General features: G+C 41.4%; 1 protein-coding gene across 1 annotated transcript in view; it reads right to left on the bottom strand.

The window, feature by feature from the left end:
- xxylt1 (xyloside xylosyltransferase 1) overlaps positions 1-16,587 on the bottom strand; it is a 39,867-nt gene extending 23,280 nt beyond the window's left edge. Inside the window, exons 1-3 of the mRNA XM_042056786.1 lie at positions 15,403-16,587; positions 8,785-8,932; positions 963-1,095 (exon numbers count right to left, since the gene is read on the bottom strand). Of these exons, the coding sequence (XP_041912720.1) occupies positions 963-1,095; positions 8,785-8,932; positions 15,403-15,921 (800 nt within the window). The 5' untranslated portion in view covers positions 15,922-16,587. The remainder of the gene's footprint in view (positions 1-962; positions 1,096-8,784; positions 8,933-15,402) is intronic.

Genomic DNA, 16,587 nt, shown 5'->3' with positions numbered 1-16,587 from the left:
AATACTATGCAAATGTACAAATACAAAATATATTGATCTCTACCTATGCTTGGGCATCCTTTCCTTATATGTACTGTTAAATAAAGTCATATACGGTATGCTGATGGTGATGGTAGACCCAAGAGAGAAGAACAGAGCGTACATCATGTGGACTTTTAGCATTACCCAAAGTTACGGAACAGTGTGCTGCTCCACCACAGGCTACCATTGATTTGCTTTAGCACGTGTGCGGCCTTCATGCACGTGCACGTGCTCCTGAGGCCAGTCGATGTACCCATGGCACTAACAACTAGCATGCTAATGGCTTATTCCATTTTCGGTGTCACATACACATTCACGCATTCTGAGGAAGCTTTATGAGAAGAGATATATAGTAAATTGACTATTTCTCATTATACACATTTGTTATTTACCATTAAGTCCATTCTACACTTGTCAAGTCATGGGGATACAGGGACTGGAATACTATTTATTTCAATGTAAAAGACAGTTTTTCAAATAAATCCTCACCTATCCACTGGAAAGAGAATCTCAGGAAAGAGGAAATCTATTCTGAACTATTAGTGCTATGCAGTGCTGACATGCCTTTTGCTTTTAGGTTTATCCTAATACATAGAGAGCTAGTGCACATCACATGTGCTGTCGTATCCAACTGTTACAACGACGTGCAAAATGTGTGTGTCTGCGTGTGTGTGTGTGTGTACATGTACTGAAAGTCAGCTTTCAGCCCTTTAGGACTCCAGGTCATCGTCACATTTTTCTGGTCTTATGCCAGTGTAACAAAAACTATGTCTTGCAGCATTTTTAAGCATTGCGTAGAACTGTAGATATCCAAACATATTATAACCTACACATGGATTCAAATGAATGCAATTCAAAGAACACCTTAAATTACTTTTTGGGATAATCATTAATTCATACTTCACTTAGTGTAAAAGTTTCCAAATGTCTTTTCTTTTTACCTGTACACAGGCTGCATTTCCCGGGCAATTCCAATAACAGCTTCAGGTTGGAACTGGTTGAACTCCTGGAAGAGGTCTCTGATATTACATCGATATTTCAGGTCCAAATCCAGCTGGACAATATGCTTCATATCTGTTAAGAGAAAAACAAGAGAAGGAAGTTTGATTTGGCCGTCACTCAAGACAAGAAATGCTGATAATCAGATCTAAGTAGAAGTTATTTCACACATGTATTGTGATGAAAACAATTACCATACAAAACTAAGGGGGTTTTATTAACAGAAAATAAACAATAAATTAACATTTATTATCTTTATGATTTAGGTCAATGTATCAATTAGGGAGCACTGCGAGGCAAGTTTAAGAGCCAATGACGCCACCCTCAGGGGGAAATTCTCTGCTAACTCAACGAATGCTATTTATAAAGTTTAAGTTTATTTCTCGAGGCAAAACTACCAGATCCAGATCTTGGGGTCACCAGCATCAAACAGCGAAATATGATTACAAGGCTGTTTGGTGATGTCAACTGACCCTCCAAGGGCCTATAATCAAGAGCGTCTAAGTCCAAATCACCGGTCTTGGGTAAAACTAAGCACTCAAAGCCCTCTCCCGAGTACAGCCATTGTGACGTCTGACCATTCAGACAATGCTGTTGACTTGGAAAGGAAAACACACAGCACAAACTAAGCTTGTTGAACCTAGAACAATGAGGACTGACCTGACACAAGCACAGGCGAGACCGCAGCATTTCGCCTCGGGAGGATTTCGGACTGATGTCTGTCCAAACAGGCGCCCGGAAATCAACTAAACCCGCAGAGTGTCAATCGCCTCTCTTCCCCAGCCCCATTAAAAACAAGGAAGTCCCCCGCACAATGCTATTACATGAGTTTCACAGTCAAAGATAAAAGACAACGGCTAGAGCATACAGATAGCACATGAGCTGGGTTAAAGACCAGTCACCCCGAAACTGTTTTCTGTTTACAGTACACTGTTATGTCGGTCACTTCCCCTGTGACTGCTTTTCAAAAGGCAAAATCCACACTGTACATTTAAAGCAAACTCATTTGACGTCATAGGATTTAAACATTGGAGCTTCAATGACGCTTGGCATTTTCAGATCTTGACTGAGGATCGTTGCTTCAATTTGCCCCAAAAGAAAGGGTTCTAAAAAGGGTAATGTTATGTTCTAGGAACTGTAAAAAATCCCTCCGGTGCGAAAGGGACTAATGACTTCCTAGAACCACAGGGTAAAAAAAAAAAAAAAAAATAGAGACATACTTTATACCCCCACCCACCCACTCCACAACATGGTTTGTGGCATGTCCTAATGACCTTGACTGAGGATCTCAAAATTTTGTTTTGATTTATTTAAACTGATGACCGAGCGATATGAGATGATGATAAAATATTATTACAACATTTCAATCCGCACTTCTCATATTTGAACACCCATTTATGATTTTTAAAGACTGAGCGGTTTGACAGTGGGTTTGGCTTATGAGTTAGACCAATCACGTAGACCTAGGTCACTAAGGGTTCCTATGCGAGAAAAGGGAAAATACCCTGCCCTGAGGTAGGAGCTGAAAGAGTTATAGGAACTGCGGTCAGAGGAACTTAATAATGCCCAAATTGGTCCAGTCCAAACACGAGAAAAAAAGGGTTCTAGGAATGTTATGTTCTAGGAACTGTAAGAATCCCTCCAGTGCCAAAGGGACTAATGACTTCCTAGAACCACCAGGTAAAAAAGAGAGAGACATATACCCCCACCCACCCACTCCACAACATGGTTTGTGGCAGGTCCTTAATGAGGGCATGCAGCACACTCCTGTGGTAATGAGCCTGCTGCTCAATGTACTGCTCACACAGGAGTGCTCAAGTAGAGGAAAATTACTTTTTGGAGATCTTAAGAGTAATCATGAAGGTACCCTTGGCTTAGCTGGTTGAAGCCTGACTGTCAGTAACAAAGCCACTGATTCATGTCTTGGCATTAATAAAACATCAAAACGGAATAGATGAAGTATTAAATGTGAATGTGTTGAACAGCTAGAGCATACAGATAGCACATAAGCTCGGTTAAAGACTAGTCACCCCGAAACAGTTTTCTGTTTACAGTACACTGTCATGTCTGTGACTTCCCTTGTGATTGCTTTTGGGTGGAGGCAAAATCCACACTGTACATTTAAAGCAAACTCACTTGACGTCATAGGATTTGAACATTAGAGCTTCAAGAAATAGGATTAGAACATTAGAGCATTTTTTTAGATCTTGACTGAGGATCGTTGCTTCAATTTGCCCCATTAAAAAAATCTCAAAATTATGTTTTGATTTATTTAAACTGATGACCAAGTGATATGAGATGATGATAAAATATCAACATTTCAATCTGCACTTTTCATATTTGAACACGATTTGTTCTAAGCATTTCCATTACAAGCTTTACAAGCATTACAAGATTCAGGAGTTTCAAATTAGTAATTTCCAACACTGTTGAATTCTTCAACAAAAAATATTTGTCTTTGCCCCACAAAGCCAACAGTACAGAGTGCTGAGGCTAAGATAACATACAACAGAGGGGTGCTCTGAATTTCAGGCTACAAGACTGCAGAGAGGGTATGGTGACTGAAGGACCACTTCCGCTAACTAGCTTCCCATCGTCTGTGGCAAAAGCACAATGACTTCCTAGAACCACCAGGTTAAGAAAAAAAGAGAGAACAAAGTCACTGATTCATGTCTTGGCATTAATAAAACATCAAAACTGAATAGATTAAGTATTAAATGTGAATGTGTTGAACGAGCCCAGAGGCTTTGCTGGTCCTAGATGGTTCCCATGGTTCCCATCTGTATGAGCTGTATCCTGCTCTACTGTATTCTCGCTTTGGAGAGAAAAAGAGTATAAAAACAAGTCTTACTTAACAGGTGGAAATGAAAGTAGGTCAACATCATCATGTCCTTAATACTGTGGCTTATGTTTGCTCTTTTAGAGCATTCTCCGGAAGCTTTATGAGAAGACATATATAGTAAATTGACTATTTCTTCTTATATATATATATATATATATATATATATATATATATACACATAATATAGGAATATAGCTCACATGCCATTAGCATTAGCATACAGTTTTTTTTGTACAACCTCATTTGGAAAAAACTACACTTTCCTGTAGTGTAAACACAGTTTGTGTTTTGTAAATCTCAGCACCTAAGCAGGTACTCCAAATTGATGATGTGGCAAGTTTTGCAGTGCTTTCCTTTCCTTATATGGTCAGATGCATTAGATAAAAAAAAATCTTTCCCAGGCAGTATTGTTTTGAGAATTCAGATGGTTCTGGTTTTGTCTATGATATTCAATTATACATATCCAGCATAGTATTACAGAGCACTCAATATCTATGACATAAATGCTGCAATATTAAAAAGTTTTAATATTGCACCATCAGTGGCAATCTCATGGTGTTCCAGGACCAAGCGATCATGGTATGCACACAGACTTCAGTTACTCTGATCATGTATTGATTTGCTAAACTTTATGTTCCTTCAACTCGAGCAGTGCTTGTTAAGATTCATCAGGTCTGTGGGGAAGTTGAGATGAGAGCAGCCAGAATGTAGGTCACAGGACCAGAGGCGCCTTCCTTGCCATGTTTTACCACAGGCAGAGTCCACAATGCCTTTAACAACAGAGGGCCCACTGTTTCCTGAACGCAGATCAAGAAAGTTACTGCTTCTACCATGTGAAGCCCACAACAAGGTGATATTCAAATTGCCTAAAGGGAAAAGCTATTGGCCCCAATTTCTTGGAAGATCTGTGAGAAGACCTGTGAGAAAATAAAGATGGCACCGTGCCTATCTCAGGAACTGGATGAACCTACAACCACCGTCCAGCTAGGTTAAAATCACAAAGAGCCAACAGACAGGCAGTACTGGCATCATTTAACTGGTGGGTGGGCTGGTTGGCATGTTCTTTTACATGAAAATATACATGGAATTGGATGCAGAGACAAGTGTTTCAGGGTCATTTAAGTACTGCACATTCTTAAAGCAGCTTGTCAACATGATAACCTCTGGCTTTGGGCAGCATGGTTAGCGAGGACATGCCGTGAAAGCATTTGTTTGGAATGAAAGGTGTTTATCTTATCTTCATAAGACCATACATCATGACAATTTATTTTAATGTACATATTTTTTAGCATGCAAAATAGTGGCAAACTGTCTGTGAATCAAAGCAAACTTCTTTATCATTATTGAGGGAGGTATTCTGTATGGCACACCCCACACAGCATTAAAACCTCCTGAAAAAGACATTTAAACTGTCTATTCAGTATTTATGGTCTCAATGAAATGAGACGTGTTTGCCATTTTGGAACACTGGAACAAATGGATTTAGAATTAAATTAATTTACCCACAGACAGTACCTTATAATCACCTAAACTAAGATCGCCCATTCCAATCTTTGAACTTTTCATTTTTTTCAGAGATTTGTGTTTGTTTGTTTTTGGCTCATCAGTTAACACTCTTCCCCAACCCCCACCCCTGACCCCTCGAGTGTCCAAACAAGTCAGCTCCAGGAGTGAGAGAAGTAGGCTTTCCCAAGATGCTCCACAGCCAAACACGTCACTCAGCACTGGGCCTCCACACCGTAATGCAGTCTCAGTCCAGGCTCTTATTGACTGAGCCGCCACAGAGGCTTCGATCGCTGGAACAAGCCTGGCGGGGGATAAGGGGATACTAATGCGAGCAGACAGGACCCCTCTGGGCCATACGGGGAAAGGCTACAGGGATTCCTCGAAGGCCTCTGGGAGGGGGAAATGTTGGCCTTTTGAAGGCCTGAGGGCTGTTTTGGGGCCGCTAAACACCTATGGCTATGCTGATCACGGACCATGGGGAGTGGGAAGTGCTATGTTGAAAGTAACCCCCCCTCCAGTTGAGTGCGTTGACAACTGTAGCATTGGCATAATGAGAACCAGCTTTCTTTTATCCTGATGTCTACAAGTCACAGAACATACTGTAGATATATGTACAGGCAGTGAAAAAGAGAACATGAAGTCAAATATTTGTGATAGTCCAGGATTTGCATATAAATGGGCAGGGTGTCCCACCTACGTACAATTTTTACACAAATGAATAATAGAGGATTCCAATCTCCTGTCGAGAGAAAATTCCAGAAAGACAAAGTGAGATTCTCCTCTACCTCGAATAAACACAATGACCATTTTCTTTTCAACCTTGAATTAAAAAGGTTCCTGGCAGAAACGGGGCTGCCATGAAGCCTTGCCCATTAGTTTCCGGAGTGTTCCGAGCTTTGGCCACTGCAGGCCATCTGTTCAATGTGGATTTGAGTGCCACTGGCTCCGTCTGCAAACAACTGCTCTGGAAGGCAGACATCAGCTCCTCACTTCACTCACAAAGCGCCAAGCCGAGACATGCAGTCATTAAACCTTCTGACCTTGTTTCACACCTTATGTGGTAGTTTGGGTTCGACAGAGTAGATATCGATCAGACTGAGATGACAGAGTTTAAGTGTGTGTTGTGGGTTGATGAATACATTACCCATTGCCAAATGATGGGTGGCCTATAAATATGTAAAACATATTTCCAGTATGGGGGGTGTAAACCTATTTCTTGGTTGTAATGGTCCCAAGCACTTTGTGTTGACAGTAAGCTATTAGATGTCTGAGAGCATTGCTGTCCTTTTCTCTGCCTTTTTCGCTCTCTCCCTTTCTTTTCCTCCCTCTCTCTCTCTCTCTCTCTCTCTCACACACACACACACACACACAAACACACACTTCTCCTTCAAAGGCCCTGGGACTCCCATGGCTCTGAGTGCTCCCTTTACAAAAGACTCACCACTTGTTAGTTGTATTAAACTGAATGGAGTTGCTCTGGCCCAGATCTCCAACCAAGTAAAACGCAGACCACAGCAAACTTTCAGAATCATGTCAGTTTTGGCTTTTGTAACAACTGAAAACAAACTGGGAAGTCAACCACAGACATCTATCACCTAGCAAGGAGGGGAGGTTGGGGAGGAGGGGGGGGGGGGGGCTGTGATTCCAGTTCATACTATTGGTTGGGACGATTTCTTTAAAATATAGAATTAGTTCAAACAACCTGTTTGTTGTTTATTTGGTGTTGAAGCTGAAGGCAAACATAATATAGACATTTGGGGCAGACATAAAAGGGTATTGGAGAATGTTTCTTGACTTTAATTACAGTCTCCACATGACAGAAGATGCCTTCCCTGGTCAGAGTGTTTTGTCTAGTCGGAAATAAACTTTCCCTGACTTCTCTGCACCTCCTGGGCTGGTCTGTCAGCTGGTCTTTTTTCTTTGAATGGCAGAAATGGGTTGACAGGAAACAGAGCACAAATGGCACACGATGCCTTGTAACAGCACACAGTTTTTCTAAAAACATCCTGAAGGAAATACAAGTCTACAAACTGGTAGCCAGTTCACAAGAGGATGTCAAAACCACAACAAACATTAACAAAAACACACCGCCAAGAGAAATTCAGTTAGATATGCCAGGATGAAATTATCTCTGTAGCAAATCTGTCTTAGTCTTTCCACTCCACAGTTCGTCTATGATGTTTGTACCTACAAGAACTCCACCTATTCTCACTCCTCCCACACCTATTTGTTTCCAATTCGACTCATAACTCAAACTCAAACTCAAACTCCTACGCTATACTGATCATACATTAGCACAAAAAAGCAAAACGGAAAACATTACACATGTCACTGTTGATAAGCAGAAGTGGAAAAGATCGAACCAAACGGCACATTATTGTGGTGCAACTATGGTGTAATTCACACTGTGATCATATCTGACCTTAAGGGTGAATGCAAGTCACCAGGGAAGGAAGAAAAAAAAATCAAAGAAAGTCGTAGGCTTTCATCCAACAATCAAATCGCTTTCACACTCTTTTTTTTTTTGTTCTATAACCTCAAACCTTGCCTGTTGGTTCTACAGGCTTCAGCATCGGGACAGGGGGAGCTGCAGAGAAGCTTGATCAACTTTAACCAACTCGACTCTTACACCACCCCTGCTCTGACAGCACTGTCTGGCTGGGTGTGAAAGGGGCTCGCAGACAGTGGCCTGGTGCAGCTGGAGGAGCGGTCATGGGGGAGAGCAAGGTGGAGCGCGCAGGACGACACAGCAGCAGCAGAGGCAAAAACAGGGCAAGCACTGCTCACTGCCTCAAGCCAGCCCTGGCAGTGCTCTCCCAGCTATCACACACACACACTGCTGTACCCATACTGCGCATACTGTGACGCATGCACGCACGCACTTAGAATTTTCGGTCAGTTAAAGCACAGATCCACTGAGTACTTTGGTGTAAAAAGGCTCAATGTTGTGGCATTGTTTAAGCAGCACAAATCTAGCATTCTACTAGGACAATCCAAATGTAATTGAGGGACCTTGTCCAATTTAACAGGATTACTCTCAAAGGGCCCACAAATGAGATGAGCTATAGCTAGTTATCTTGGGTTTTTGCACTGTGTGCTGTCCCCTGATGTACAAACTATGTGGTTGTTTAATGAACAAATTAAGACTGATCAGTCATAAATAGACAGATGACAATATTCATAGATACAGAGAGAAAGAGACAGGTAAGAAAATCATAAAGATGAACACAGATGTAAGAAGATTTGAAAAACTTTTTCAAGAAACTTCCACTTCAGTTCAAATACAAGTACACACACACACACAGTTTTTCATTTACAATGCTCAATGTGCTGGTTTTTGACTATGCAAATGCTGTATAAAAGTGTATAAAAGAGTGCCTTAGGTTATTCAGAAGAAAACAGAATCGCCCCCTCACCAGCTGGCATGATGCGATGCATGGCGACTGACAGGAAGAAGATGGAGTCGCTGTAGTAGGCCCCAGAGCCAGCACTGAAGTGCTTCTGCATGGCCTCCACAATGGGGAAGAGCCTCTCTGTTAGGGCAGCCACATTGTGGAAAGCCACCTGCAATATCCATGGAGACAAATCAGTGATGCTATAGCTGTCGACTGATAAAGAGTTCACCAAAGCTTTAGCTTTCTTTAGGGCACATCAACAAAAGAGAAGCTATAGACAGGGACCATCACAATTATAACAAAATCACTTTAAGAAAACACAGAAAATATATGCTAGCTTTTCAAACCAACCCACTGAGTGTTTTGTTTTCATTGTTAATGTGTGACTATGAGGACCATCTTAACACAAAGTTGACCTATTTACAGATTCACTACAATCCTTCTCTATCAATGACAGAATATAAATAATAGGATCATTTCTGTTGAGCTAGCATCAAGGTTAAGTGGGTTAAAACGACACAAGACATCATCATGTACATGTAATGTGCTCCATGTGAAACTTATCTGCTTTCTGAGAAATCTGATTTCTTGGGAAATAAGAAATATTCAAAAGGACACATCCATACACTCAAATTACCTTGACAGGACATGTATAGACTAGTAGATTCATACACTACATACACTATATTTATAGTAGTAGATTTATTTATTCATTCATTCATTCATTCAATCTTTATTTATTCTCGGAGGTTCATTGAGGGTAGTTTTCAGTGAAGCCGAGATTACACAGTAACAATGGAATAACAAGAGATATAGTATAAAAAAAATAAAACAAAATAAAGCAAATAATAACATAACATACATAACATTATAAAGGAGGAAGGGAAAATTAAAAATACAGAAAATGTTAATAATAAAATAATAAAATAACATTTACATAAAACAGGTACAATTTGACATAGGAAGGTTTGCCATTACAGATCCATTTCTACACTATATCATTATATAGGCTATGTGGTTGAGAAGTGAGAACTGCCACATAAAGCTTTCAGTTACAATTAGAACAATTTTCGTTAAAGTACAGTAGATGACCCACTAAACTGCTCCACTATTTGAAACAGAGGTAGAGGTGTGAATTTTCATTGCCCTTTCAATTTGATTACAAAGGGTTAGGGATTGAATGCATGGACTGAAAAAAAAAAAAAAAAAGTGAATGTATCGTACTGACATCATTGCCGTCTGCTGATGATATCTTGACATTTCTGACACTACCTAAATACCAGTATGCTCCCCTTTGCAAGTGACATTCCACCATTTTGTGATGACTCACTATCATAAACCATCTGTGGCAGAATGGTACAGATAGTATACACGACCACACAACAAGCTCCAAACAACAGAGTTCATAAATACAACATACACATCCCAATTGAATTAATCTTTAATATTTCTAATATTAATATGAATCCCCCCCCCCCCCTCCCAGGCAACAGCGATTTAACAAAACTCACTGAAATCATCACAATGTTACAGAGCATCTGAAGAGAGTGTGATGATAATGACAAACTATTCTCTGGAACAAAGAGGTTGTGAATAACAGTTGAAAACACCAATTATATTACACCCTGCTTTCATTTACTGTAGAGACACTCTCAATCACTCCATGGGCCCTTAAACCCTAATCCCAAGCTCCAGCACAGGGATTTGCCCATGAAGCAGGAGTACCCATCAGATAATGTAGATCCCTCACCAGATTAGAGAAAGAGGATTGGAGATAGAGTAACCACAGATTCCCATTAAATCTTTTATTCCAGAGGAAACAAATATGTTCAAGTGTGTCTCAGATTACCAGCCCCTTCCCCCACAAAAAAGCTTCGAAAAACGCTGCTGTGCAAAATTCAAAATTGGGATTAGGCCAGTATGGGGATATCCGTGCATATGGGCTTTAAAAACATTACTTAAATTATTTAATACAAACATGGTCATGCTCAACAGTGGCACCTCCATCACACAGAACCTCTATTCCCAACAGATCAGGGGAAAAAGGCTAATCTATGCTTATTTATTTCAGTAGGTCCAAAAAGAGAAACTGTTAGCACCATACAACCATTCAATTTATGCAAATAATGTAATGTCTGCCATACAGATATAGAAATCTGACCTGACAAAGAAAAAATCATCCAAGTTTATTTTCCGTGATCCACATGGTGCAAGATCTAAACAGCAATCATAAATAATTAATTTATTGGCCAACAAAAATGAGTTTAAGTACATGTTGACTTCAAATTTAACAAAGAAACCAATGTTTGTCATCCACCTGCAAGAACAGCTACTGAACATGTAGGTGAGAGTGGACAGTGGCAAACACTACGTAGATACCTTAGGCTACCTTTGTGGCACTGCCATAACATTGCCGTTGGACATTTGGTTGGCAACAAAAAATAATGGTTATAGCAATAAATAAATAAATAAATAAATAACTGATGGCACTGTAGAGATGACACTGCTGTATATTTAGAGGAAAAAATATTGTGGCTTTGAATGAAAAAAGGGGTGGGGGGCTTAGAATAAAAAACGACCACATGAAAACAGTAGCTAGATAGATAGATAGATAGATAGATAGATACTTTATTGATCCTCAAGGGGAAATTCAAGCTGTAGCTATAGCGACATAATTCAAGCTATAGCTATAGCGACAGCTGCTTCATGTCTCTCAAGGAGAGGGGGCAAGGATGTCCAAGTTTCCCTCTTTAGTTATGCCCTCCACCTTGATTTGGAGTGCCCTGCGCAGCCATGAATGTGAGTTAATCTGAAGTGACACTCAGTGAGAAAGTGGTGGTGAGCAGCCTCAGGATGCAGTCAGTTTAGGCCCAGAGAAACCCCAGTAAGAACAGGTCTCTGACTGCCAGCCAGGGGAACATCAGTAAAAGCTTCTATCGAATGGCGACTGTCGGATCTACCAACTTCACTAATGGAACGCAGGGTGAATGGGAGGGTTAAGCTTCTACTAAATATGTGATATGCGAAGATCCGTTTACACAGAGTACTGGGAAATAATAAATACTAGAGCTAGAGGAGATTATTCAAATAAAAGCCAGCTTCCTTTCTGGGTACAGCCTAGGAACACTGTGAACAGTTAGGTGTCTGCATCAAATTCTCCAAAGAGTACCAAGAAGGGTGAGAGTGGGGGGGGGGGGGGGGTCATAAATGAAAGTTTTATAGCAGATTCATTATTTAATATGGTGAACTCTCAGAAAGCAAGAACTTCTACTCCTTGTGGAATGATTGACTTATGCACAGTGTGTCACTAATAACATCATAATAGGCTAGGCAATGACTGCCTGAATCCCTCCTGAGAGCCACAATAAAGGCCAGTTTGAATCTGTACTTAACAGCTTCATATATAGTTACCAATGCGTCCATTGTTGTTGACTCATGACTGAAAAGAACCTGAGAACTTTGTGTCCATAAAAAGGAAAAAGAATCCAAGATACAGCTTCTCAAATTCCTTGTAGAGACACAAATATACTGTGAATATAAAATATACCTTTAAACCATGACAGTTTGAATGCACAGTAAAACCCTCTGCCTTCATCTGCATAAATCCCTTCCATCACTCTCCCTAGAGACCATGTGTCATCTGAAGTTAGGCTGCCACAACCAATCTGAGGTGGTGCATGAAGAGGAAGCCAAAGTTAAGCAAGGATTCCTTTTTCCTGAGCAGCTGGGCACCTTGGCTCCTACTGACATGGAATAGATGAGAGGGAGAGGAGCAGTTGTGGGGGGCGTGGGGGGGGTTAGGGGTGGGTGGCTGGGTGTTTACAACATAGAGGTGGCCCACCTCTACAATTCCAAAAGGCCTATTAGCCTGCCATACTAGGCTTTGGCCAGCAGCCAGACCAACGGATACCCTGTCTTTGCTGAATTACTGAAGCAGGTGTGGGCTTGGTTAGTACTTGGATGGGAGAACTCCTTGAAAAAAACTAGGTTGGTGTTGGTGAGTGGCCATTAGATAGCACTCTTCCCTCTGGCCAAAAAAATCGATCACATTAATGCCCCAGTGCAGTGATGGGGACACTGTACTGCAGGAGATACCGTCCTTCGGATGAGACATCAAACAGAGGTTCTGGTCAATAAAGATCCCATGACACTTATCGTGGGTTCCCTACGATAGGTGTTCCCTAGTGTCCTGGCTAAATTCCCAACCTGGCTCATTCAATCTGGCCCCCTAATCATCCCCCAGTGTAATTGGCTCACTCCCTCACTCTCCACTTCAAGCTGGTGCGTGGTGAGCGTTCTGCTGCACAATGGCTGCCATGCATCACACAGGTGGGTGCTACACATTGGTGGTGGTTAGTGAAGTTCCCCCTTCACTGTGAAGCACTTTGAGTGTTGAGAAAAGCGCTATAGAAATGTAACATGTTGTAGGTAGAAAGCAAAACAGCTGCTGGGATGAACAATCAACCCAAGAGAGTAATATCAAGCCAAACCAGTTCTAAGCTTTTAACCCACCACCTGTAACCCAGATAGGTTCCAGGGAAGGGTGGGTTTTAATCCTGGTACTCCATGTTTTACTGCATGCAAACTCAACCACTGCAAAAATAATGTCAAAGACTGTAATTCATTAAAGTTCAAAACATAAGGAGTAGTTCTAGGTCTAGGTTCAGTGAACTAAAATAGGAATTATACACAAATGTCCAACCTGTACAGAACAGGATTACTTTGGGAATGCTCCATTCAAGATGTGATATTTGTTTTTGTTTTTTTAGAATTGGAATAAAATGCAGCCTGTAACTTTGGACTAAAATATCCTGTTGAGTTAAATCAGAAAAGATGCCAAATCTGAAGCCTGAAGTTTGAACTCATCAACAATGCGTGGGGTATATGTGAAATGAAAATGTCATCCTACTGCAAACAATGGTAAATATCTCCAAGAGCAGTGGAAACGAAATCAAAAAGCTAAAATGCATAACCTATAACAGAGCACATAAGAGCAAGTTACCGCCCACATGCTTGCAAATTATGCTCACTGTGGATATGCATCTCTCCCTAATAAATGCATGGGATCTGACTGCTGGTTTTTAGGTCACCAATTTCCATCCTGACCTGTTGTCACTACCACTATATTACAACTCATATGGACTGCTGAAAACAAACAAATGCTTGTTTTATCCAATGTCTACTGGTAAACAATCATCCTGTTAGTGTATCCATCTTAAAACAACCCCAGGACTGTGGACTATGAAATAAAAGTGGGATTAATCAAAATGCATTGGCAACACATGGTGGCACGCTTGGAGTGGATTACATCAAACAGGATGTCACTGTCAGCTCCACACTCTTCCTATAGAGTGTGTCTGCTGATCGGGGGGGGGGGGGTGCACGGGTATGAAAGGGCTGGATTATATGGGTCGGTAATCTGCCTCTCTGGCTCCTTGCCACCTTTGCTAATCCACACAAACTGCCCCATAGATCCAGGCCTGAGCTAGGGATCAGCCCGAGCTCAAGCAAAGATGGCAGCCATGGACAGGGGCCCAATGTGGCACGAGAATCTAAAATTTATGTTGAGAAAACATTCCAGAATTGTGCTCTAGGTTATTTCTGTCCATAGGCAAATGGTTAGGCATATATCAAAGAGCACTGAGATCACTGCAGAAGAATAGAAGAACATTCTGGGTTGTGGACACATTCCTGAGATACCTGTCCAAACTGAAAGCCAATGTGTTCTAATTCTACCATTCATGGCATCTTAATTGACAACTACTCTACAGCATCATGGCATTCTTTGCACAGCTGAGCGGCCATGGTGAAACAAACCCTGTGCTTATGAGGGTATGAGCAAGAGGAGCAGACAGAAAGATGTTGCAAAGGCCAATACTGCCCCCGTGTGTTGATTAGGACTAGGCCTACCCTTCCCATATCCAAGACTGATACAACTTTCTTGACCTCTGCCAATAACAAAACCATATTGCTATCGTATCAATTTATGGCAGAGTGAAATGAAATTAGAGCAAAAGAAAATAATAGTCTAATAAATAGACAACTTTATGTTATACTGTAGAGTACGAAAGTGTGCACATCTTTCCATATTTGTCACAGATTATCTAGAGCACTGAAATGCTTAGTTTACCATTTTATAGACAGACAACATCAGCATACAGCCATGTGAATCTACAGAAAGTGGACCAATGTGAACCTACAGTGTAGAGGTATATAGATCAAGTGGGATGAAGGGTGAAACAGACTGTGTGGTCTGTCCATGTAGCCTACAGGGATCATGGTTTCAGTGGATATATGGAAATATGGAATATTTCCCTAGTCTCGAATGTTGTCAGGACCTTCTAAAGTCAAAGATTAATCCTGATAGACACTGAGTTTAATGGCGACTGTACAGTGACTTTCTAAACAGCACTGCCATCTAAAACATAATGAAAAGTTTTATTTTATTTCATTTTTATTTTACCTTTATTTAACCAGGGAAAAAGAACACATTGAGATTGTTATCTCTTTTTCAAGTGCCCTGGCCACAGAAAGACAAAAGACAATATTGAGCAAAGGAAAAAGACAACAGACAACTGAAATTGCACCAGTATGTGTTTGTGTGAATAAACCTATTTGGATCAGACTGGATCTACTCACCTCATACTTGAAGGAGGCATCCAGAAGCAGCTCAGGGAGCAACTGCTTGCCCAGCTCCTGGCTCGCCTCATCACTCACAAAGTGAAGCACGAGTACCTCCTCTTCCAGAAAGCGCCCGTGTTTGGCCATTGAACGCATCGCCACCTGGAATTTGGCCTGAAGGCCCCTGTTCTTGTCCACCTTGGTGAACATCATTAGCGCATGGTAACGCTGCATCTCCTCGGGCTGGCTGTGCGTCCTCCTCGCCCTACCTTCCTCGCCTTCCCCAGCAGCCCCCGCTTTTTCCTCGGCGTGCAACAACCTGGTGTCCAGCGACAGGTCAGCATCGTTGCGATTGGCGTTGTGGCTTGCCTGGGTCTGTTTGATGCGCTTGGTCGTGCTGGAGAAATTCTGTCTCTCTGAACCGAAATAATAGAATGCAACAACTGCCAAGGCAGCTGCGAGGAGGAGGACGATTTGGTAGGATCTAAAAGTACTGATCCTGCCCATTATGCCGGTAAATAAACGCAGGGCACCCATTGCCCTAACAGTCGAGGATCTGTAGCCACCCAGCTATCTCGCTATGACACTTCTCGGAACCAGAACGTTCGTAACTTTTAAGGAGGGTAGTTAAACTCCTTTTACTGTCGTGTCGACAATGAAAAGACGAATTGCTCAAGATTAGAAAAAATATGTCACACTAATGTGACCATTCTGCGTTTACAATCCAAAACAACTTGTGTTTTGAATCTTATGTCAGCTAAGACTTCTCGCAAACATGTTGGTTAAACCTCTGATCGTTCCCTTCCTGTTGGGCTACGATCTGAGTGAGTAAAATGTCAGCGTCATCGTAAACATTTCAGCGTGCCATCAAAATTTGTGAAGATTAACAAACGATGATCACTGACCTACCTAACGTCCCCATGCTGGCTATGTTTTGAATGACATGCGGTCAATTTTTGAGATATCCTGTACAACTGTCCTGCAGTAGCCTAAAATGGACGACTACATTATGGTGACATTAGCGGAGATATACAATGGTTATGCGCCAATGTTACTAGGTTTCTTTTCGCTTCATTAGACTACAGCAAACTTCAGCTAACGTACACCGAAGGGAGAAGAGCCTAAAACCAGACTACTTTGAAGTGTTTGGTTTGAAGCTGGGAGAAGTTCTTCCGGGTCAGCATGGACTAAAAAAAAACTCTG

The sequence above is a fragment of the Alosa sapidissima genome, chromosome 12 (genome assembly GCF_018492685.1).
Source record: "Alosa sapidissima isolate fAloSap1 chromosome 12, fAloSap1.pri, whole genome shotgun sequence".
NCBI lineage: Eukaryota > Metazoa > Chordata > Actinopteri > Clupeiformes > Clupeidae > Alosa > Alosa sapidissima.
This window is presented reverse-complemented; position numbering and strand designations above follow the sequence as displayed.